Source organism: Delphinapterus leucas, chromosome 1 (genome assembly GCF_059928025.1).
Source record: "Delphinapterus leucas isolate spDelLeu-1000000601 "Yukka" chromosome 1, BTC_Dleu_Yukka2, whole genome shotgun sequence".
Classification (NCBI taxonomy): Eukaryota; Metazoa; Chordata; class Mammalia; order Artiodactyla; family Monodontidae; genus Delphinapterus; species Delphinapterus leucas.
In genome coordinates this window covers 153,622,671-153,647,299 of record NC_143129.1, presented here as the reverse complement: position 1 = coordinate 153,647,299, position 24,629 = coordinate 153,622,671, and the positions used below count along the sequence as shown (strand labels likewise).

The 24,629-nt window shown below is 37.6% G+C and overlaps 1 protein-coding gene across 3 annotated transcripts in view; it reads right to left on the bottom strand.

The window, feature by feature from the left end:
• EIF2B3 (eukaryotic translation initiation factor 2B subunit gamma) overlaps positions 1-24,629 on the bottom strand; it is a 163,985-nt gene that overhangs the window by 84,157 nt on the left and 55,199 nt on the right. For all 3 annotated transcript variants that reach the window (XM_089894250.1, XM_022575555.2, XM_089894245.1), the window contains exons 4-5: positions 23,213-23,372; positions 10,096-10,207 (exon numbers count right to left, since the gene is read on the bottom strand). In XM_089894250.1, coding sequence (XP_089750376.1) covers positions 10,096-10,207; positions 23,213-23,372 — 272 coding nt within the window. The remainder of the gene's footprint in view (positions 1-10,095; positions 10,208-23,212; positions 23,373-24,629) is intronic.

Genomic DNA, 24,629 nt, shown 5'->3' with positions numbered 1-24,629 from the left:
TATGTGGGACCTTAGTTCCCCGACCAGGGATCAAACCTGCGCCCCCTGCATTGGAAGTGCGGAGTCTTAACCACTGGACCGCCAGGCAAGTTCCAAAATTCTTAACACATTTCTAAAGGCTGAGTGGTAACTAGCCTGAGAGGATACCATCCCAGAGACCATAGACACATGAGGTATTTGTACTTACTTTTCTCAAAGACACGGAACTGTGTACTACAAAGAGTAAAGTTAACTGTAGGTAAATGATACCTCAATAAACCCAACTTAAAAAAAAAAAAAAATCTGGGCTTCCCTGGTGGCGCAGTGGTTGAGAGTCCGCCTGCCGATGCAGGGGACATGGGTTTGTGCCCCGGTCCGGGAGGATCCCACATGCCGCGGAGCTGCTGGGCCCGTGAGCCATGGCCGCTGAGCCTGCGCGTCCGGAGCCTGTGCTCCGCAGTGGGAGAGGCCACAACGGTGAGAGGCCCGCGTACCGCAAAAAAAAAAAAAAAAATCTAGTGCCAGGTAATGAGAAACAATCTAAATGTCCGGCAATACTAGATATGGTTAATAAATGATATATATTCATATGACAGATGATTATACAGCTATTGAAAACCATGTTAGAAAACCAAGAAGACTGTGGTAGTCAGGATAATGGCCCCTCAAAGATGTCAACATCCTAGTTCCTGGAACCTGTGAACATGTTACCTTATATGGCAAAAGGGAATTTGCAGATGTGATTAAGTTAAGAATCTTGAGATGGGTGGATTATCCTAGATTATCCTGGTGGCCTGGTGGACTCGATGTAATTACAAGGGTCCTTATTAGAGGAAGAGAGTCAGCTAAGTACTTTCTGACAAGTCATTTAGTTCTCTAGAATCACCCAGCCCTGAATGCTCAAATGTCAACATATTAGGCCTGACTACAACATCACAAAACTAGTGGGCTGCCATTTGATTTATTTGGTCCTGCAAACATATCTATGGTGTTGGGCAGACGTTGCCTCCGTTAGCTGGAACCCTCTCCTTCCGCTATGAACATGACCTGTAGCCCCTGGAGAATGAGAATCAGAGTTCCAAGCAGCAGTTTCAGGTGCTGGATCCACTTTCATCACTGCTTCCATTTATTCCTAGGGAGCTGGCAAATTCCTTTGCACTCTGATAAACCAAATAACTATCCCTTTATCAAATATTTATAGAGCAGCACTATAGGGCAACAAACTGGTAAATTGAAAGGAGTGTCTAGTACAGTAGTTTTCAACTTTGGTACATTAGAATCACCCAAGGAACTTAAAAAAAACGCTCATCCTATGCCAGACTATTTAAATAAGAATCTCTAGGGTACATCAACATTTTAAAGTATGCTCCCCAGAGTTGAGAACTGCTGGCCTTGTGAGAAGGACAGACAAGAAATCAATGCTTACAGGAGTGTGAGGCTGGAAAGACTCTAATTGAATGGATATACATTTTTTGGTACATTCTCAGTCAGGAGTTATAAGAGGCACAAATGTTATTAGATACCATTCATCACGCAGAGGCCAGTGCAACAGGTGTGCTTTCAGAGAAAAAAAACCATCCAGGAAATTTTACTCTACAATTGAAAGAATGATCACTCCAAGAGTGAGTAAGTTTGCTTTATCAGGCAAGGCAAACCACAGGGAAAACCATGTTACTGTGTGTTGAAGACTGGATTCTCTAGAAGTGATGATGAGACAGGATTTAGGGAGCAAGATGTTTATAAGGGATCAACACCTGAGTAAGGAAGGGGAGGAAGCAAGATTGGGTGGAGGAAAAACTGAGATGTAGGTTCTACAAAGCCTTGGCCAATCCAGCAGAGTTCTGAAGCAAGTATTGCCTGTCAGAATGGCCGAGCCTTTACACCTCTTCCTCATTCAGTCACAGGATGCAGGCTGCCCCAGCGAGGGCATGACCTCAGCCAATGTGATGCTGTACAGATGAGATAGATCCTGAAGTTGGTGACAGCTAGAGGCTGTCTGTGGACTACACTCCCTATTGCTAAGTAACGAGTCCTTCCTTCAAGGGGGACCTAGGCAGCTTATCTCAATGTTTATCGTTCGGCACTATAACAATGGACACCATGGGCCAAGAGGTAATTCTTCTTCTCAGGAATTTATTCTAACCCAGGCCTCTCTCTCTCTCTCTCTCTCTCTAGGAACACAAGAAAGAAAAATTAGGACTATTTGTTGACAATATTTAAACAACAAAAGCCCTTGAAGTTTAGTAAGACCATAGGATGACTGTCCATTGTCCTTATATTTTGGATTGAACTAGTGGTGTGTCCAAGGTCTCAGCAAAGGCATCCAGCTGAGGCAGGATGCATCCCACATGCAGCCACTGACATTCCCTACTTCAAGGATATGTGGGGAGCAAACTGAGGTTGAAAGGAAAGGAACTATATCCTATTTGAACACCCCTCCTCCTCCCCAGATGTCTTTCAACTTCATGGTTTCTAAGAACCTCTTGATTCAAAGCCTAGAGATTTAGGATTTTATTGGTCATCTATAATTGTATAACAAATCACCTCAAACTCAGAGGCTTAAAATAACAAACATTTGTTATCTCACAGTTTCTGGAATTGGGGAGTGGTTTAGCTTGGTGGCTCTGACTCAGGTTCTCTCATGAGGTTGCAGTCAAGCTGTTGGTTAGGACTGCAGTCATCTCAAGGCTCTACTGGAGAAGAATCTGCTTTCAACATGGCTGTTAACAGGTCTCAGAATACCTGCTTCCAAGCTCATTCATATGGTTGCTGGCAGTCCTCAGTTCCTAACCATATGGCTTCTCCATAGCCTACCTGAATGTCCTCATGACATGGCAGCTAGCTTTCCTTTTCCTAGAGCTGTGTCATAACGCAGCAGCTGACTTCCCCAGAGTAAGTGATTCAAGAGAGAGCAAGAGAGCATGAGTGGGCACCAAAGACAGAAGCTGCAGTCTTTTTATAACCTAATTTTGGCAGTGACATCCCATCACTTCTACCACACTCTATTCACTAGCAGCAAGTTCCTAAGACCAGCTCATGCTCGAGGGGAGTTTTCTTCAGAGGAAGTGTATCAAAGAACTTATATCTTTAAAATTACCACAAAATTAAAACAGAATAGAAAGGTTTGGAGTTCAGTTAGGTTTGTTTTTGCAATCGGGTAAGAAAGAAATAAACAATCCAACAAAAGCCATTAGCCATGTCCACTGCAGAAAGTGCTTTAATTCAGCAAGAGTAAAGACTCTCCCCAGCTGCAATACTCCCCAGCAGGCATCTATGCCTACTAAACCAGGAACGCCACTTCCCAAAAGCAAGAGCAAAGTCAAATACAGTAAATTCCCTACACGCAGAGTTCCGTTCCAAGAGCATAAAGATTTGTCATCTTTATGAAGATGACAAATTCATAAGTCCAATTTGTTCAAGTCCAACAAAGTTAGCCTAGGTACCCAACTAACACAATTGGCTATATAGTACTGTACTGTAATAGGTTTATAATACTTTTTACACAAATAATACATAAAAAACAAAAACAAAGAAAACTTTAAAAATCTTACAGTACAGTACCTTGAAGAGTACAGTAGTGCAGTACAACAGCTGGTGTACAGGGGCTGGCATTGAGTGAACAGGCAAGAAGTTACTGACTGGAGGAGGGAGAGGAGATGGTGGTGGAGCTGAAGGATCATCAGCAATAGGAGACGGAGGGCAAGCTGCAATTTCAGTCACGCCTGACGTTGATGGAATGCACGTTCGCATCTTTGAAAGTTCGAAACTTGAAGGTTCATATGAAGGGGACTTACTGTACAGAAATGTCTTCATTCACTGGACTGTATCTTTAGAAATAACACTACCCTGAATCCTCCTCACTTTAGGTCCTTAGGCTTAATCTCCACAGTAGCACATGTTTTTCTTGTTTTTAATACTTTTTAAATTGGAGGGATTCCCTGGTGGCACAGTGGTTGAGAGTCCTCCTGCCGATGTGGGGGACACAGGTTCGTACCCCGGTCTGGGAGGATCCCACATGCCGCGGAGCGGCTGGGTCCGTGAGCCATGGCCGCTGAGCTTGTGCGTCCAGAGTCTGTGCTCCACAATGGGAGAGGCCACAACAGTGAGAGGCCCGTGTACCGCAGGAAAAAAATATATATATATATTGGAGGAAAATTTAAAATACAGAAAAGTACAAAGAAAAAAAATAATCATCATCCATACTTTCACCTTCCAGAATTAATTGTTACTGTCTCAGCAGAGATGTTTTATTTGTTTTTTGTTTCTGTTTTAACATAAATATCCCATTTGTTTTATGACTACCATGGCTTCTCTATCACTAAATTCTTTATTTTGATCGAATTCTTGGCTGCCTTCATTGTCAAGAAGTTTTATTTTGTTTTTCTCCCCCCCCCAAGAAGGACTCATAGGTGCCACATTCTTGATTCCTTTCATGTTTGAGAATGTCTTCCCATTATTGCTTTTATATTTGAATGATACCTTCATTATTAATAATATTCGTGAGTTCCACTTTCTTTTTCTGAAAACACAGATTGTGTTCCTCTGGTATGCAATGTAGTGAAGAACTTGGGGAAAAACTTAATTTTTACTCTCATGTAAGTGATTAGCTTTTTGTCTCTGGACGCTTGAAGAACTCTTTCTTTATCTAGGGATAAGTTTAGTAAGTTTACTAGGATACAACTGGCCAAATTTTCAGAGAACACAATAACAATATACTCTCAAAATCTGTAGATTTTTCACTTGATTCAGAAAATTTTAGTATATCTTATTTTTAATTAAAAAATTAAAATTTAAGTTAAATATGCACATAAAGAGGTAAATAGTCTCTCAAGGTTTACAATGAAAAATTTCAGTCTTCCATTCCCTTTCTTTCCCATTTTCTGTCCCCCAGAAGCACACCATTTCAATTCTTTTAGTGAATCCATTTAGTATTCCTACTCATATTTCTAATAACATTCCAATATTGATATTTCTTGGTTTTCCAATTCAGACATTATCTGTTGATTTCCCACTATGGAAGATGAGGATTTAGCTTCCTTTCATCACCAGCCTACCCCCACTACATACACCTGTACTTCTTGTATTCTCTACCTTTCTAATATAATTGTTTCATTATTTTGATTAGCTTAATAATCAATGTTTAAGTTATTATGACTTCAGCTTTAGGTATTAGCTATTAACTATGAAAGAGGAAGTTTATCTCTCTTTTCTTCCCTCATACTTCCAACAGACTAACCTTCCCTCCCATTATTCCAAAGTAATTATATCATAATTTTGGCTAGTCAGTGATTACATTATTATGCATATATAACATTAGTTACACCTGAGCCATTTAGCAACTAATGGTTTTTTTCCTGAACATTTTTTTTTCTTTTCTTTTCTTTTTTTTTTTTTTGGCTGCGCCATGCAGCTTGCAGGATCTTAGTTCCCTGACCAGGGATTGAACCTGTGTCCCCTGCAGTGGAAGCTCGGAGTCCTAATCACTGGACCGCCAGGGAAGTCCCTCCTGCACATTTTTGTTGTTTGCCTTGGCATTACTTGTCTTTTCATTTCTTAGTTTTCTAGATACTTATCAATAATTCAACTCCAAACTAAGTGCTCAAAACTCCTCTCAAAATGTTGACGCACATCAAGTATTCTATCATTTTCATCAGAAGAAATATGAACATTTTGAAGAAAATTTTCTCAAATCTTTCTGACCTATTCCAATCTGGTCTGTTTGCCATCTAGCCCAGATACACAGGTGTTATCCTGGAATCTCCCTTCATCATTATCCTAGGGATTCTTTTTCCTACATCCTATGTCTTTCTCTTTCTAAGTGTATGCCAGGGTTTTGGTGTTCTATATCCTCTTGTAGCTTCCTGAAACAGATGCATGGAAAGCAAATGCCTGAAAGGTTCTTACTCTACTCTCATATTTGATAGTTTGACTAGATATAGATTTAAGAATTCTGAAAGCATTCTTCCCTTATTTTATAGTTTCTAGTGTTGCTGTTAAGAAATTGAAAGTTATTTTAATTCCTTTATATATGATATCCCCCCTCTTCTCTGGAAGCTTGCAGGATTTTCTCTTTGGTATCAGGGTTATAACATTTCACAATGATAACTTGCTATGTTTCTTTTCATGCATTTTGCTGCACACTTTCCTTTCAGTCTAGAAACCCAGCTTCTTTCATTCTGAGAAATGTTTTTTTGTAACAGTTCACTGATGATTTCTTCCCTCTTCATTTTCTCTGTTTTTTCCTTCTGGAACTCCTAATATTCAGATATTGGACCTCCTTGGCTGCTCCTTTAATCTTCTTATCATTTCTCTATTTTCCATCAATTTGTTGTTTTATTCTGCTTTGTGAAAAATTTTTCCAAAAAAATTTCCTAACTTTTCTATTAAATTTTTCATTTTAATATCAGCACTACGTGTTCTCTAAATGTTCCTTTTTAAATATAGCATCCTGCTTTTGGGTTCATGAATACAATATTCTCTCATCTCTCAATGAGGGCAAGGATTTTAGTGTGCTTTGTTCACTGCTGTGTCCCTAGCTCCTACAACAGTGGCACTCAGATGCTCAAACATTAATAATAAATGTTACCTTGTTGAAGTTTTTTTCTCTCTGCATAATTTCTGTTTCCTTCAAGTTGATTTTTTTCCTATTATTGTTTTTTTTCCCCGCCTGTTTATTTGTTCTGGCCTCTAAATCTGGTAATCCTTGCTTTTTTTTGGGTCCAACTTCTAAGACTGGCACAATAAATATGTGATTGAGAGCACTGAACATGTGGTGGACTTTGTCAACTTTGAAATTCAATGTAGTTAGATCCAAGAAGTATGTTATCTGCTGGGAACTCCCTGATGACTATATCTTTAGGTCTCTCCTTTTGGACTCTGCTACCACAGAGAAGAATCTTCTAATGTGCTTGTTTGACATGTGCAAGCCCGGCTGCTAGTATTTAGGAGCCAAGTGGAAGAAGGAAGCTGAGGACCTCAGAACATACATTCACTTAATCCCCACTTTCCGCATGGTACCTCCAACATCATCTATGCCTGGTGCCCCAATCCAGAGATCCTCTATTTTACCCTCTTCTGAGAATAAATCTCCAGCCTCTTACTAGAGTGGTGAGGTTTGGGGGAGGAAATCTAAGGATCTACTTTTTAGACAAACTTTGAAGTAATCCTGCTTTTAGCCTCACTACTAGATGTACTTGGTGCTGCTGAATCTTAACTCTTTTGAGAGTTTTATAGTGCAAATCAGCTTGCATCTCAGCTTTCCCCACTTCTGGCTTAGCATTCAGCTTTCTCAGGTATGCTAAATTGTCCTGCTTCTCTGTTTCCCAATTTCTGTTGTTGCTATTTCCTTTTTCATTTTCTTTAGCCTTCTGGATTTACACCCTTCTAAAATCCCTTTACTGTTGGTCTTAGTGGGGTTTCAGAAGTCATATTTACCCAGTCCTTACAACTTTACATTAAAATCCTTAAATTAAATTACTTTACCAAGAATCCCTTATATCTTTGAATGCATCTTTTAGTCACATGTTCAGTTCTCTATTTCAGAGACGTTAACTATATTGAATCATCTTTGTCTTTTATTTCTATTAGATTCTAATTTCAATTATTTTCATTTTCATCTAAATTACTGAATACCTTAAACTTTTCCTCTATGTATATAATTTGATTTTCAGTGGTGTCAGTTCTGCTCTTTGCTATTTTTTAATTAATTAATTCTGTAATTAAGTTATTTGGTCCTCAATTTATTTTCTTAGTTCTATAATATCTTTTTTTATCTCATTTTGTTGTTTTATCATCTGATCACTGAACCCTTATTTATGAAATTCATATTCTACTGAGTTGTTTTGCAGTGGCAGAATTGTATATTTGTAAGGAAATTCTTTCTATTCTACTGAGTTATGTTTTTCTCAGGGCAGGTTTTTGTTTTTTTGCAGGGCATTTTTCTTGCTTTCATTTTTGCTATACATTTGCACAGTTGACACACTGATTCTTTTGGTCTTGTTCATGCTTGTTTTATTTATTTTGATATATTATAGATGAATTCTTATCTCTCATCCTCATGTATCTGAGACTGACTACCATGTGAGTGCTGGTTATTTTGTATTCTGTGTACTTTTCTATGGCTTCAGGGAATGATGTGAGTGGGAGGGATGGAAAGGGTATAGGGAACTCACCAAGGTACTGTAGAGTCGTTGTCCAATTATTTCTCTTTCCTGAGATTCTGTTAAATATTCTTGTTTCATTCCACATACGTAAGGGGTTACCCCATTCCTATGGAAGGACAGTCTCCAGCTTCACATTATTTCACCTATTCATTTTTTTAGGATTAGATCTTTTGTTTCTGTTAAACAGTCAACCTCATTGTTCATTTTCCCTGCTTCATCATTTATTCCCCAGCAGTTGTTCCCATTGCTTCTCAGTCAGAAGAAGATAAATGTACAGATATGTACTCAGTTTGCTTCTTTCCAGATCTGGAGCTATTAGTGAGAATTTGCAGCGTTTCATTAACACATCAGTATGGCTTCTGGGGAGTGGTGATAGGGTGGAGTTGGGAGCCTACTGTTATTCCTTTCTGTTCCTCACCAGAATCTTGTTTCTTTCCTTGGCCACCAGTTTTTAAGCTTTATTATGTTTGATTATCTTACTGTGTTTGCTACTGTTGAAATTTCTGCCATTTTTAAAATTAATTTATTTTTCACATTTACTTAGAAACTAGTAGTAGGAAGCTCTGTGATGCAATCTGAAGCATCCACTTTAATCCACAAGTGTTTCTATGCAAGGCTCTAATATAGAACTCTTATCCATAGGGGTAATTGGGCCAATTGAAGCTAGAGTTTAATTTCATTTTCATTAAAATATATACTCTGAAATATGTCTCCTACCTCTGTTGTGCTGGATAGCAAAACAAACAAACAAACAAGCAGGAAAATACCCACCAACCAGTAAGACATTTCTTTCGCAATTTACTCCTCTTACATTCATTTCATCCAGCCTCCAAACATTTATTAAGCATTCCTATGTACTGGCATCAGGCAGTAAAGCTCTGAGTATAGTGGCTTCTGAGCAAGCAGTCAATAAAATGCTGATTGAAGAAAATGTGACGAGGTTGCCTATGTGCAGCCATTAGGATGGCTACTATCAAAAAAATAGAAAATGACAAGCTTTGATGAGGGTATGAAGAAATTATATCCTCATCACGGTTGGTGTGATTGTAAAATGGAAAACAGTATGGAGGTTCCTCAAAAAATAAAAAATAGGAACTATCAAATAATCCAGCAATCCCACCTCTGGATATATATCCAGAAGAATTCAAAGCAGGATCTCAAAGGGATATTGCACAACCACGTTCACTGCAGCATTATTCACAATAGCCAAGAGGTGGAAGCAACCCAAATGTCCATTGATAGATGAACAGATAGAGAAAATGTGGTGTATACACACAATGGAATTTATGCAGCCTTAAAAGGAAGGAAATTCTGACACATGCTACAATGTGGATAAACCTTGAGGATACTATACTAATTAAGTGAAATAAGCCAGTGACAAAAAGACAAATAGTGCATGATTCCACTTATAAATGATACTTCAAGTAGTCAAATTCAGAAAAACAGAAAGCCAAATGGTGGTTACCAGGGCCTGGGGAGAGCAGATAAGGGAGAGTTGTTGTTTAATGGACACAGAGCTTCAGGTTTGCAAGATGAAAAAGTTCTGGAGATCTGCTTAACAACAATGTCAACATACTTTTAACACTACTGAACTGTACACTTAAATATGGTTAAGGTGGTAAATTTTATGTTGTGTGTTTATCACAATTAAAAAAAAAAAGGAAGTTCTATAACACTGTTGGAAAGACAGTCCTGTTCCCTGTTCTCCCCACAGCTGCTCTGCCCCACTCCTATGCAGGATTTGATTCTACCTTGGCAGCAAAAGACACAGGGAAAAGCTAAGCTTGTGTGGTGAAGAAAAGCCTCCATCCTATCTCATGGGAAAACATTCACATACTTTTGTCAATTTCACACAGTTTAATCTAGTTTTCATTCCCTCTTTCCCATCCACTGGGTGGTTTTATTTTGTTTTAAGACAAGGAGGATTGCCAAAAAGAAAAACCCCAGGGCTTACTTCTGCAGGATGGATCCCTTAATGACCAGCTCCTCATCCAAGTCTGCTTCATTAGCCATGAAGAGCAGCCTCTTTCCTGTGCTGTCCACTCCAATGAAGTCACGCTGCTCCACTGAATCACACACAAAAAAGGAAAATCAAACAAAGCCATTTGCCCCACCTGTATGACTAAGTCAGGGGAGAGGGCACCTGCTCACATTGCTCTTAGAACCAAATACAGGAGTGAGTGCTATGTAACACATACTCACCACAATGTTTAAAACATGGGCAGTCAATTTTTTTTTGTATTGCTCTAAAGGATATTATTAGGTTAACTGGTGAAGCCTGAATAAAGTCTGTAGATTAAAGTATGGTACCAATGTAATTTTCTGTTTTAAGAGACTGTGGGGTGTGGGGGAAAGATACACATTGATGTATTAAAGGCAAAGGGAATCATATCTGCAAATTATTCTCATAAATAGCTCGGAAAAATAATAATTACATATATAATATATTGTATATTCATTAGATATACATTGAATATGTATTATAAGAGGGAAAGTGGGAGAATACTAGAGCAAATGTTAACATTTGGGGAATCTGGGTAAAGGATATCTGCGATCTTTATACTACTCCTGTAACCTTCTGTAAATGTAAAATTGTGTCAAAAATTAAAAGTTAAGGAGGTGATGGATATGTTAATTAGTTTGATGGTGGTATTCATTTCACAACATCTACATATGATGTCAAAACATCATGTTGTATACCTTAAATACAGAATTTTTATTTGTCAAAACTAAACAAGTAGGGGACTTCCCTGGTGGCGCAGTGGTTAAGAATCCGCCTGCCAATGCAGGAGACATGGGTTCAAGCCCTGGTCTGGGAAGATCCCACATGCCGTGGAGCAACTAAGCCCATGAGCCACAACTACTAGCCCGAGTGCCACAGCTACTGAAGCCTGCGTGCCTAGAGCCTGTTCTCTGCAACAAGAGAAGCCACCGCAATGAGAAGCCCGCGCACTGCAACTAAGAGTGGCCCCTGCTCACTGCAACTAGAGAAAGCCCGCATGCAGCAACGAAGACCCAACGCAGCAAAAAATAAAAATAAACAAATTTAAAAAAACCTAAACAAGTAAATATCAAAAAATTAACAGTTAAAAAAAAAAAGAGGGCCAGTCAAGATACTGCTTAGCCAAATTAACTAGATGAACCACAAGCCCACTGCATGGCACAGAAAGAAAGTGCAACTGTTTCAATGTAAGTAATAACCTAGGTTTGCTCACTGTGAAAATGGGAATAGCATTTAAGGACATCCACATTTAACCAACATTAACTGTATGTCTACTATGCACTAGATTTTGTGCTGTGTATGGGATGTGGAGAGTTCTCTGGTAGACAATGATCTTATAGGATGCCATATTATTGCTGTCTTCTGTGTTATATATTTCTTTCCCCCAACAAGATTACACACTGTTCAATGGCAGACTTATGATTCCTTTAGATCTCCCACAACATCTAGTGTAGTGTTGAACATTTAATAAAATCTGCTACTAACATCCATACAGTATCTATTTATAGCTTACAAAAACATTTTCTTTTTTTTCGGTACGCGGGCCTACTCACTGTTGTGGCTTCTCCCGTTGTGGAACACAGGCTCCGGATGCGCAAGCTCAGCGGCCATGGCTCACGGGCCCAGCCGCTCCGCGGCATGTGCAATCTTCCCGGACCGGGGCACGAACCCGTGTCCCCTGCATTGGCAGGCAGACTCGCAACCAATGCGCCACCAGGGAAGCCCTACAGAAACATTTTCACATAGAGGCAGCATAGCATAATGATTAAGAAGAGAGCCTCTGAAGCTAGACCACCTGGGTATGAATCCCACTTATTAGTTGTATCTCTTTGAGCAAGATAATAAACTTCCATTCCTCAGTTTCACCTGTAAAATGGGGATAATAGTGCCTACACCTACCTCACAGGATTTTTAGAACTAAATGAGTTAATATTTGTAAAGCTCTATTTAGTGCTATTAACTAAAACATTAAATAAAATGTTTAAGTTTAAAAAATTAAACAAAATACATGCTCTCATTTGATCTTCACAACAATCAAATAAAGCAATGATTTAATACCTATTTGAAAGGGAGAAACTAAAAGTTGAGCTCTAGGAAAAATGGTATCTCTAAAGATGAATTTGTCTACCTCCTATTGACAGACAATGGCTACTATATAACTGAACACGCTTCCCTGTTGGCTGCAGCTGCCTATATACCTAAAACCAAATGCTTTACTCAAGTGTATAATGTGTTTAGCTCAGGTTCTTGAAAGCATCTATTCCTTCAGATGGTCTCTGGTTATCTCATAGGCAGTGTTTTAATCTGAATAGGGAGAAACTATCATAAAAAATTACATGTTGTTTTTTTCTAATTACCAAGATAAGTGAACGCCAAAGAAGGAAGGGTAAATAATGCCAATTTGAAGGTGAGTTTTACAGAGAATTTCAATTGAAACTAAATTTTGCAGAGAATTTCAAATGTCACACAGCAACTCTGACACATATCAATTCATCCATTACATGCAAACTTGAGAATATAACAAAGTCTGCAAAGCTCTGATTATGAGGCAACATTTTAAAAAGAAATAACACAGAGATGTTATTTTTGGATATATTTGGAGTGCTTACCCTATCCAACTCCTTAGGCCCACAAAAAACCTTGAATTACTGAATGTCCTGGGAGCAATAATTTCCAAGTCAATTTTTCAGCTATGTTGCACTTCAGTCACATTTCCCTCACTCTCAGGCCCCCCTCCTTGTATTTGCTTCTTCGTAGCTACCATAGTAACTGGGACCTCAGAATATGATACAAATTATAGAAACTTGGACAGGTTTCTTTCTGTTCTGCTTTAACAAAGTGAATTCCACTTGGAAAGCAGAGCAAGAACATTAGAATGTCCATCCTAAGAGAAAGATTTACACAAATAAGGTTAAGAAGGCAGTTAAAACTATGAACTTCCATCTTAAAAAATTCTGTCACAATCAACTATTCATATATTTTTCCAGTTGTTTTTTACTTCTCTGTCTCCTCTACAGTCATTTATTCATTCGTTCATTCAACTAATAAATATATTTGTGCACCACCCCAGTGACAGGCATTATGTTTGGAGTGGGGAATTCCATCTCATTTTATGAGGCCAGCATGATTCTGATGCTAAAACCAGACAAAGATATGACAAAGGAAAATTACAGGCAAAACAAAACATTAGCAAATCAAAACTAACAGTCTATGTAGTAGATTTAAAAGGGTTACAAATTTGTTGTAGCTTTGTCCATCAAGATATAGGGTCGAGAATGTAAGATTGGTAGCCACTGTGGAAAACAGTATGGTGGTTCCTCAAAAAATTAAAAACAGAATTACCATATGATCCAACAATTCCACTTCTGGGTATATAACCAAAATAACTGAAAGCAAGGTCTTGACGAGATATTTTTACACCCATGTCCTTAACAACATTACTCAAAATAGCTAAAATGTAGAAGCAACCCAAATGTCCATCTATGAATTAAATAGATAAGCAAAATGTGGCATATACACATAAGAGAATATTATTCAGCCTTAAAAAGGAAGGAAATCCTGAAATACGCTACAACATAGATAAACCTTGAGGACACTATACTAAGTGAAACAAACCAGTGACAAAAAGACAAATACTGTATGATTCTACTTATATAAGGTACTGAAAGTAGCCAAAATCATACAGACAGAAAACAGATGGTATTTGCCAGGGGCTGGGAGGAGGGGGAAATGGGGATTTATATTTAATGGTTATAAAGTTTCAGTTTTACAAGATGAGAAGAGTTGTGGAGATGGGTGCACAAAATTATATATGTATTTATTACCACTGAACTATGTTTAAAAAGAGATGGTAAATTTTATGTTATGTGTTTTTTACCACAACAAAAAAATCTGAAGAAAAAAAAGTGCCCACAGAAAAAAAAGAGAAGTGAGGTTAGTAAGGATAGTTCCTTATCCTTTATATCTAGGCTGGCCTAGCGACTAGCTTTGACTAACAGGAGTGCGGAGGAAGTGACACGGTGTGAGTTCTGAGTTTAGGCCTCAAGAGACCTTGTAGCTTCTTTCTTATTCTCTTAGAACCTGCTGCTGCTGCTGCCATGTGAACAAGTCTGGGCTAGCCTCCTGTATAAGAGGCTAAATGGAAAGAGAAACTCAGCTGTCACAGCTAAGGCCCTAGACATACTAGTGAGTTCAGCTGCGGCAGGCTGGCTCTAAGAATGATAACTGCGTCCTGGCATGCACACCCTTCTGTATCCCCTCCGCTTGAGTATGGGCTGGCCTGGCTACTTGCTTCTACCAACAAAAAGTGGCAAAAGTAATCAGATGTTACTTTGTGATTAGGTTACATAAGTTCATAACTTATGTGTAGCTAGAAGATTCTCACCCTTTCTCCTTGGAGAAAGGAGAGTCTATTTAATAAATGGAGGAAGGAAAAAGAGACATCTATATGGAAAACAAGATTAAACTGGATGCCAACCTCACACCATATACAAGACACAATTCTATTTGGATCAAGGAATTATGTGTCAAGCATAAATCTTTAAAATTCTTATTAGAAAATAGGTTAAGGACTTCCCTGGTGGCACAGTGGTTAAGAATCCACCTGCCAATGCAGGGGACATGGGTTTGAGCCCTGGTCCGGGAAGATTCCACATGCTGCGGAGCAACTAAGCCCATGTGCCACAACTATGGAGGCCTGCGCTCTAGAGCCCGCAAGCCACAATTACTGAAGCCTGTGCACCTAGAGCCCATGCTCTGCAACAAGAGAAGCCACCGCAATGAGAAGCCCGTGCACCACAACAAAGACCCAATGCAGCCAAAAATAAATAAATAAGTAAATAAATAATAATAAAAAAAAAAGAAAATATAAGTTAACATTGTTCAGAACTTGCAGTAGGGAGTTCAAGACACAAAAGATGCTTTTAAAATTTTGGTAATGGGCTTCCCTGGTGGCGCAGTGGTTGAGAGTCCGCCTGCTCATGCAGGGGACACGGGTTCGTGCCCCGGTCCAGGAAGATCCCACATGCCGCGGAGCAGCTAAGCCCGTGAGCCATGGCCGCTGAGCCTGCGCGTCCGGAGCCTGTGCTCTGCAACGGGAGAGGCCACAACAGTGAGAGGCCCGCGTACCTCAAAGAAAAAAAAAAATTTTGGTAAATTTGATTATATTAAAGTCAAGAATTTTTGTTCATAAGACGTTTTAAAGAGAGAAAAGTTTTCCCATTTTCTTTTGGGAAACTATATTTGCAGTATATCCAACTGACAAACGAGTGGTAAGAATACAAATCAGTAAGAAAAGTGCAAATAACTCATTGAAAACTAGGCAAAATATATAAACAGGCATCTCACAGAAGAGAAAATAAATATGACCAGTGAACAAATATTCAACCTCGAGAGACCAAGGGAATGTACACAAAGATCACAATGAGATAAGATACCATTTTACTTCTGCTCAACTGACGCAAAGAATCTGACAATGCGGAGTGCTGGAGAGTAGATGGAGCAATGAATTCTTTTAGATCTCTGGTAGTTGGGGAAACTGATATAACCACTTTGGAAAAGAGTAAAACTGTTTACCATTATCCCCAAAATTGAACATTCATATATTCTATGACCCAGCAATTCTATTAAGAAACTCTTACATGTGCCCATTAAACATATGTACATAAATGTTCATAACAGCACTGGTGACAACAGCAAAAATTTGGAATCAATCTAAACCCCCATTGCTTGAAAAGTGAATAAATAAACTGTAGTGTATTTATACAGTGCAATTTTGTATAGCACTCAAAATGAAGAAACTGTAGCTGCCTGTAATATAATATTGGAAAAAGTTAAGTCCCAGTAGATTACATCCATCATGCTATCTTTTTAAATAAAATTAGAAGCAACTGAAAAATATATCAGGACTTCCCTGGTGGCACAGTGGTTAAGAATCCGCCTGCCAGTGCAGGGGACATGAGTTCAATCCCTGGTCTGGGAAGGTCCCACATGCCACAGAGCAACTAAGCCCGTGCGCCACAGCTACTGAGCCTGTGCTCTAGAGCCTGTGAGCCACAACTACTGAGCTGGCGTGCCACAAATATAAAGCCCGCATGCCTAGAGCTCATGCTCTGCAACAAGAGAAACCACTGCAATGAGAAGTCCGTGCACCACAATGAAGAGTAGCCCCTGTTCGCCGCAACTAGAGAAAGCCTGACACAGCAACAAGGACCCAACACAGCCAAAAATAAATAAATAAAATTTAAAAAATACGTATATATCAATGTATATTTTTAGAATACATAAAGCTGAGATAAAGGAAAGCCAAAAAAAATGATAAACAAGATTCAGTAAGGTGTTGATAATTATTTTAGATGGGGACAATAGTGAGTTGGGAGGGGGTAAGATCACATTGGTAGACGTTTTAAAGTTTGAGTTGAGTGGTGGGTTAAAAAAAAAAAAGATTAGTATTTTCATTTTATTTGGATATATACCCAGGAGTGGAACTGCTGAATCATATGGTAGTTCTATTTTTAGCTTTCTGAGGAAACTCCATGCTGTTTTCCACAGTGGCTGCACCAGTTTACATTCCCACCAGCAGTGTACAAAGTTTCCCCTTTCTTCACAGCCTTGCCAAAGCTTGTTATTTGTAATGACAGCCATTCTGACAGATGTGAGGTAACATCTCATTGTGGTTTTCATTTGCATTTCTGAAAAGACACATGCACCCCAATGCTCATAGCAGTATTATTTATAACAGCTAAGATATGGAAGCAACCTAAGTGTCCATCAAATGAATAGATAAAGAAGATGTAGTATATTTATATATACACACACACACACAATGGAATACTAATCAGCCACAAAAAAGAATGAAAATTTTGCCATTTGTAACAACATGGAGGGACCTGGAAGGTATTATGCTTACTTAGTGAAATAAGTCAGATGAGAAAGACAAACACTGTATGTTACCACTTACATGTGGAATTTAAAACATGAAACAAAAAAGAAAATATAACAAAAAAGAAATAGACTAACAGATATAGACAACAAACTAGTGGTTACCAGTGGGGAGAGGGAAGGTGGAGGGGCAAGATAGGGGTAGGGGATTAAGAAGTACGAAGAACTATGTATAAAATAAGTAAGCTAAAAGGATATATTGTACAGCACATGGAATACAGCCAATATTTTAAAATAACTATAAATGGAGTATAATCTTTAAAACTTGTGGATCACCATGTTGTATACTTGAAACTTATATAATACTGTAAACCAACTATACATCACTGAAAATAAAACAGGCAAACAAAATAGAGAATTACAGTCTAAGAGAACATGAAACGTATTCGTTCACTTAATTTTTTTTAAAGGTAATTAATCTGAGAAAAAATTTTTAGAACTGAGGACTTGAATTTTCAGATTGAAAGGCCCATTAGCATCCAACACAGGGGATGACATTAAACTATATTAAGGCATATCAATGTGAAATTTAGAAGTTTAGAAACAATAAGATCCTATAAGCTTCTAGAAAGGAAAAAAAGTGGTCTCATACAAAAAGAATCAAGAATCACAATGGTGTTGGACTTAAGAGAAAAGCTAAAAGATACTGAAATAATACTTTCAAAATTTTGAGGGGACAGGATTTCCAAGGGAAGTTTATACCCAGCCACCCCCTGCAAAAAAAGTGGATATAAACAAAGAAAGAGGAAAATATGAGGTTCAAGATATGAGAGTGAAGGGTGAACCTAAAATGACAGTTACACAGCAGAGCAACTAGTCCAGAATCTAGGAGAGAGATCTTTAAGAATTTGAAATTGAGGGAAACAGTGTGTTGGAAAGTGATGAGAGGAAACTCACACAACTGGGGTTAAGGCTGAATTAGTAATAAATACATAGAAAACAAAGCAAATGAACAAATGAGACAATTAATTTTTAGGAAAATAAAAGGAAGAAAGAGAAAAGTAACAATATACTACAGGTTCAGCTGTGAATACCATTTATACATTCAAAATAATGTAAACCTCAAATATTCAGTTAATCAACACTGCAATATAAGTAACTACATTAGGAAGCTGAGGAGACTGGAAGTTTGCATGCGTGTGGTTGGGGCAGAAGGTGTGGTAAAATAGAACTAAATCTTTAACTTTCATAGTAGGAAGTAAATAGGTAATTCCTAAAACTAAAAATATCAAGACATAACGAACAAAAGCATGTTATTTGAGAGGTGGGGTTAAATGTGAAAAAAAATTAGCTAAAAATGTTGAAAGTGGCTGCCTCTGAGTGAGGTGAAGAGAGACAAGATGGGGGTTGCTATTTATTATAATATACCTTGGAGAATTACATTACTTTAAAAATTATGGGCATATAAAACACTGACAGAAATTAAAACTAAATTAAAAAAAAAAGAAGTAGAAAGCCCAGGCTATGGAGTTAGAAGGCACGGGTTCAAGTTCTGATTCTACCACTTACCACTGATGTGATATTGAACAGCTATCCACAAAGTGCTATTAGGCCATAGATGGATATAAAAGTTGGTAAATAACAAAACTACCTAACCCCATTCATTGGATTTTACCTTATGAGCAAACCTTGATTATTTATGTTTCTCATATAGGACTTAGCATAGATTTTATACATAGTATGTCCTAAATTCAATGACTACATCAAAATTTAATGCATTTGTTAGTCAGGGATCTGATTTCATACCAACTACCCAATCTGTACCTAAGTAAATTGCTCAACTCCTTTTTTTCAAATATCATGTCTTTAAAACATATTTCCCTGTAACTAAGACATTAAACTGTTCCCTACATTTTGTACATGCTCCTATTATTGTACTTGTCACATTGTGACACACAATTTCTAGCATATTTGAACTTATTTCTGTATACTGTTTCCTCAATCACAAGAATTTCAGTTTTGAGTATGCAGGGATTTCAAGTCACTTCTGTTGGATATAATTAGGAAAAAAAAGGGGGAGGGGGCAGTGCGAATAGGATTAAGAAGAGAAAAAAGATAAGTAGAAGCCTAAGCAGGAATAGAAGGTTTTTGCTTTTTTCTTTTTTTTCAGTAGAGCTTTGAGAAAAATCAAGGAAGCTGAAGCAAAAGAAATATAGGCTCAGAACTGCCTGCCAGCATTTGTTAATACAGAGGGAGCTAAGCTGATTGAGAGGTGACAACCAAGTGACAGCTTTCACTTCTGAGATTCTTAAGTACTTTGATATATACTAATTCTAGTCTGAACCAAAGCTGTATATAACTCTGAGAACTAGGAAGGAGTTTTAGAAATACTACAGTGAACTGGATACGTTAAAAAATAATTTCCTAGAACTTTTTCCATTTCATATATCCCAAGAGACACGGTGGAACTATAGAGATAATAGTCAATAATTTGTGTCATAAAATCATAGTAGCATTAAATATTTGCACACAGGAACGTCCAGAAAAAAAAGCCCCTTAGTAAACATGTTAATCTGTAATTAAGCAAAATAAACATATGTTCTCACTGAAATTGAGAAAGAAGGAAATCTTGGATTTTCTAACAAGCAAGGGATGGTAAGTGAAAATTAATGATCTTTACACAACTGGTTGGTTGAATCCATATTGTGAAACCTGGATACAAAGGGCCAACTATAGTGTCAAGTAGCAGATCACATGCTTTACAAACATCTCATTTAATTCTCACACAAAAATCCCCAAAGGATTCAGTCTCATTTTACAGCTAAAGAAAATGAAGTTCAGGTCAGTTAGACAATTTGTCCAAGACCACACAGTTTTTGAGTGTTGAAGCCCACCCAGTCTGAACTCCAGAACCTGTGCTTTTAACAACCATGCTACAGCAGTAGCTGTTTAATTTAAAAATCTTGAAAACATTTCTAAACACAAATTAATAGGCAGTGGGAATTCCCTGTCCAGTGTTTAGGACTACATGCTTCCATTGCAGGGGGCACGGGTTCAATCCCTGGTTGGAGAACTAAGATCCCACAAGCTGCGTGGTGTGGCCAAAAAAAAAAGAAAAGAAAAGAAAAAAAAATTAATAGGCAATGTAGTGTCAGTGTGCTAAACTTATATTGCTGAAACTCAGGCTCTTATAATACCCACTCATGAATCTAACTACAGCTCAGGCTCAAATTTTTAGGATTTAAACATCTAGGGCTTGAATTTACTTTCTCTTACCTCAGGGGCAATAAGAGCTACCTTTATAGGCAGGCCCTTCAACCCATTCACTAATATCTACTGACTGGTCACCACCGGCCATAACTGAGCCAGATGCTGGGGATAAAGTGAACAAACTGGACATGACCCCTATTCTCACGGAGCTTATAGTCCAGTAGAGGAGAGAGTAAGTAAGAGAGTAGGGCTGCCATATGTAGGCAAACAAGGGGCTATAATTTCATATTAGAGGGTCAAGGAAGACCTCTCTCAGCAAATAACTTGAAGGCTAAGCTGGATTTAGAGTGCATGTGTTGTGGGTAAGGGGAGAGCATTCCTGGTAGAGAACATCATGTGTAAAGGGTTGTAGCAGGAAAAAAAAAACAGTCCAAAAAATCCAAACATAAGTTTGATCCTGCCTTCCTCAGTATCTACAGCTCCTACAAATCTGAGAAGGAAGTGGCAACAGGGAGAACGATGGCTCCTGAAACATCTAGCCATTAGGCATTCTCCAATAAGCCAGTAAGAACACAATTTGGGAAACTTGGACCTAAGGGATCTAGACTATTGAACCATATCTGAGAACGAGAGAACTGCAGGCTGTTCTGGCACATAAGAGCAGCCAAGAGGCATGCCAAATACACAATGAGAAATTCAGGATTCTTTTAAAAAAATGCTTATCACTGAAATGCATAGCATTCCATGGTAAGAATTTAAAACTCATTTAGGTGAAACTTAGCTGTCAAACATAACAAAATATAGATATTGAGGAGTTCAAAATTTCATGTTAAGAATGAAAAATCTATAACACAAAACTGATTATGACATTTTCTTGTTTAAAATTCCTCAAACAACTCCCCACTGTTTTGGGGATAAAGTTCAAACTCTTTAGTCTAATCCCTGTATTCTCTCCAGTACCATTTCCTGCTTCCCTGCCCTCCATACTCACACTATAACCATACAGCAAGTTACCAGTATACATCATACCTTTTCAAAGAGAATAGAAGAGCCAACATAAAGGGACTTCCACTAACCACGCTGTGACAACTTAAGCATCAAAACATTTTTTTTTCTCATTGAATGGGTATACCATAATTTATTTATTTATTTATTTATTTAATTGGAGTATAATTGCTTTACAATGGTGTGTTACTTTCTGCTTTATAACAAAGTGAATCAGTTATACATATACATATGTTCCCATATCTCTTCCCTCTTGCGTCTCCCTCCCTCCCACCCTCCCTATCCCACCCCTCCAGGCGGTCACAAAGCACCTAGCTGATCTCCCTGTGCTAAGCATCAAAACATTTAAAAATGAATAGATAGATAATAGTTACAGTTAATTTAAAATAAAATTGTGAAAAGCTACACATTTATAATGATACTTAAGAGATAAAGGCTAATATGTAATGTAATAAAAAGTTATAATACCAAGAAGAGTAACTATAGTAGGGTATTTGATTTTTTTAAATTGTTATAAGTAGAGGAGTGTGAAAAAAAGAAAACATTAATATTTGTAAAATATACATATGTTTATAAAGTCTGGATACACAGTTGTTTTTATCTGTATAGGTAGAAAAGGCTGAATACAGGGAATTGTGAGTAAGCAAACCAGACCTCACAGAAGTAGAAACTATGTCAAGAACAAAAGGACTAATCCACATGAGAAGCATACATAATAACAAGGTAGAAAGAGGATTCAACAATTGATCTGCACCAGTGATTGCTTTAACATAAAAAGCAACTAGAAAGAAGTTTCAATGCTATAATCCAAAATTACAAGTTAACCAAATGCCCTGAAGAAGAGAGCTGAAGGTACAAACTACATTACTCAAATCCTAGGAATGAACATTCTAGGTGGCCCTATTAATAATAGTCAGATACTAATAAGCCATACATAGCTTCTAATAATTGCAACAGACTGCGTCAATATATAATGACAGGACAATGGGTTACATAATTCTGACTAAGAAAAACCTAAAGAACACATCATTCCAGGGAAAAACTCCAGGGAAAACACACATCATTCCAGGAAAAACTAAAACCTATATAAAAAGTATGATCTAACAAAGCTTTTTGGTCATAAGTTCAGTTTTGGTTTTTTTTACTATTTATTTATTTGGTTGCGCCAGGTCTTGGTTGCAGCATGTAGTCCTCAGTTACTGCTCGCTGGCTCCTAAGTTGTGGCACGTGGGCTCTTCAGTTGTGGCATGCGAACTCTTAGTTGTGGCATGCATGTGGGATCTAGTTCCCTGACCAGGGATCGAACCCGGGCCCCCTGCATTGGGAGCGTAGAGTCTTAACCACTGTGCCATCAGGGAAGTCCCATAAGTTCAGTTATTAAAAGTAGCCCAGTCATAGAATCAGTGACTCAGGTTTGAAATAATCTGGGAAAAGCAATCATGAACTATGCCTTAACTAAAAATCAATAACAAGTCAATAACGCAAATTCTATAACCCTGGCTGGACTAGAGTATTATTCCTTTTCTTTTTGGTCTGGTAAGATTACTATAACTCTCTGAAGATTAAAAAAAAAATAACCCACTACTAGAATCAAACATACTAAATTTGTAATAATTTTAATTGCTTAAAGATATCTAATTTAATTTGTAATCAAATTTTAATTATTTGTAAACATTGATTTTAAATTAGATTTTTTGGTTTCTTAGTATATGTATTCAATTATTTGAGTTTTAAACACAATGCAAACAGTTCTGAGTGCTCCTCTCTGCAGACAAAAGCCTCTTGGATGGTACAGAATCTAATCAATAGTTATAAGCCTCTTCAAATCAGGGACTGTGTCTTATTTGACTTTATGTCATCAACCTCTAGCATAGTAGAGTCAGTTCTCAATAAATGTTTCTTAAGTGAAAGCATGAATGATAATAATAATTATAAGAACCCAACAAACAAATAAATCAAACTCTAGTCTCCTTACCTGCTTTTTTTTTCCCCTTTTGACCTGGAACTGGTTCTAAGCCGTCCTGACCTTTTCTCATTAACATAGCAAGCGATGCATCATGAGCTCTGAACAGGTCCACTACCTCATGTAAGGCAACATCTGTTATCAGATCACAGCTCAGGACCAGTACATCTGTCTGTCAAATGGAGAAGGGGAAAAGTCAATATCACAAAGGACAATGGATCACACAAATCATCACAGGATAAACTTACAACGTCTTCAAAGAACACAAACTGCACACTTGCCCTCAAACCTTTTTTATAGCAGTAGCACAGGTAAAATAAATGGGGTCGTTCTAATTGAGCTGTGTTGGGGGAGGGTCTGGAATTCCTACCTCCCCTTTGTGTACGCCTTACTGCTGCTGTCCCTGAGGCACCTCTGGAATCCTGGGCTCTAAGGAACAGGGTATGAAAACTACCACATTGTCTATTTCTGTGATGATGGAGTTAATGACCTTAAATTTATACATCCCTTTACAGTTCAAAAAGCACTTTGGCAAAGTTTGATGATTCAATATGGTTATGAAATACTTTATTTTAAAGCAGCCACTTTGATTGGAAGATTAGGATTGATACATACACATTATTGATACTATGTATAAAATAGAAAACTAATGAGAACATACTGTATAGCACAGGGAACTCTACTTAATGCAATGTGGTGACCTAAATGGGAAGGAAATCCAAAAAGGAGGGGATATATGTATATGTATAGCTGATTCATTTTACTGTACAGTAGAAACTAACACAACATAGTAATGCAACTATAATACCATAAAAATTAATTTAAAAAAACTTAAAGTCACTTTTCTACAATACTAGGAAATAACTAACACATGAATATATTATAATGTGCCCTTCTTTGGAAAATCAGTCTAGCTAATAAACAATTATAATACAACCTCAGGTATGTATAAAAACACTCATTTAATCCTCATAACAGTACAGGTTCTGCTATTTTAAAAAGTCTGAAAAACACTGGAGTAAATTATTCCAGATTTAAGAATAAAGTAAATATCTACATGGAAATTTCTGTAAGTGGCTCCAACTTTTCTAAGATTTTAATTTAAAATCAAGATTCCTGCTTTGGGGGAAAATATAGATAATTTCAACTTACATTCTAGGAAAGCAAAGAATCATACTTGCTCAGGAAGTGACTCAACCATCAGAATGCCTTATCTTACTGCCTGCAATTTCTTATTCCGAATACAGAATCTGTACCAGAACTGTCATTTCCTTTTCTACATCTAACTCATTGTTTATAGCTTAAACAATTCCTTTTGAAGGCCTCTTAAGTTTAAGAAGTTCAAATTTGGATTTTTTTCTACTCTTCTACTTAAGGCTCTCTTAATTCTTTCTGGATCTTAACTGAGCTAAAAAAAAAAAGTTCCTAT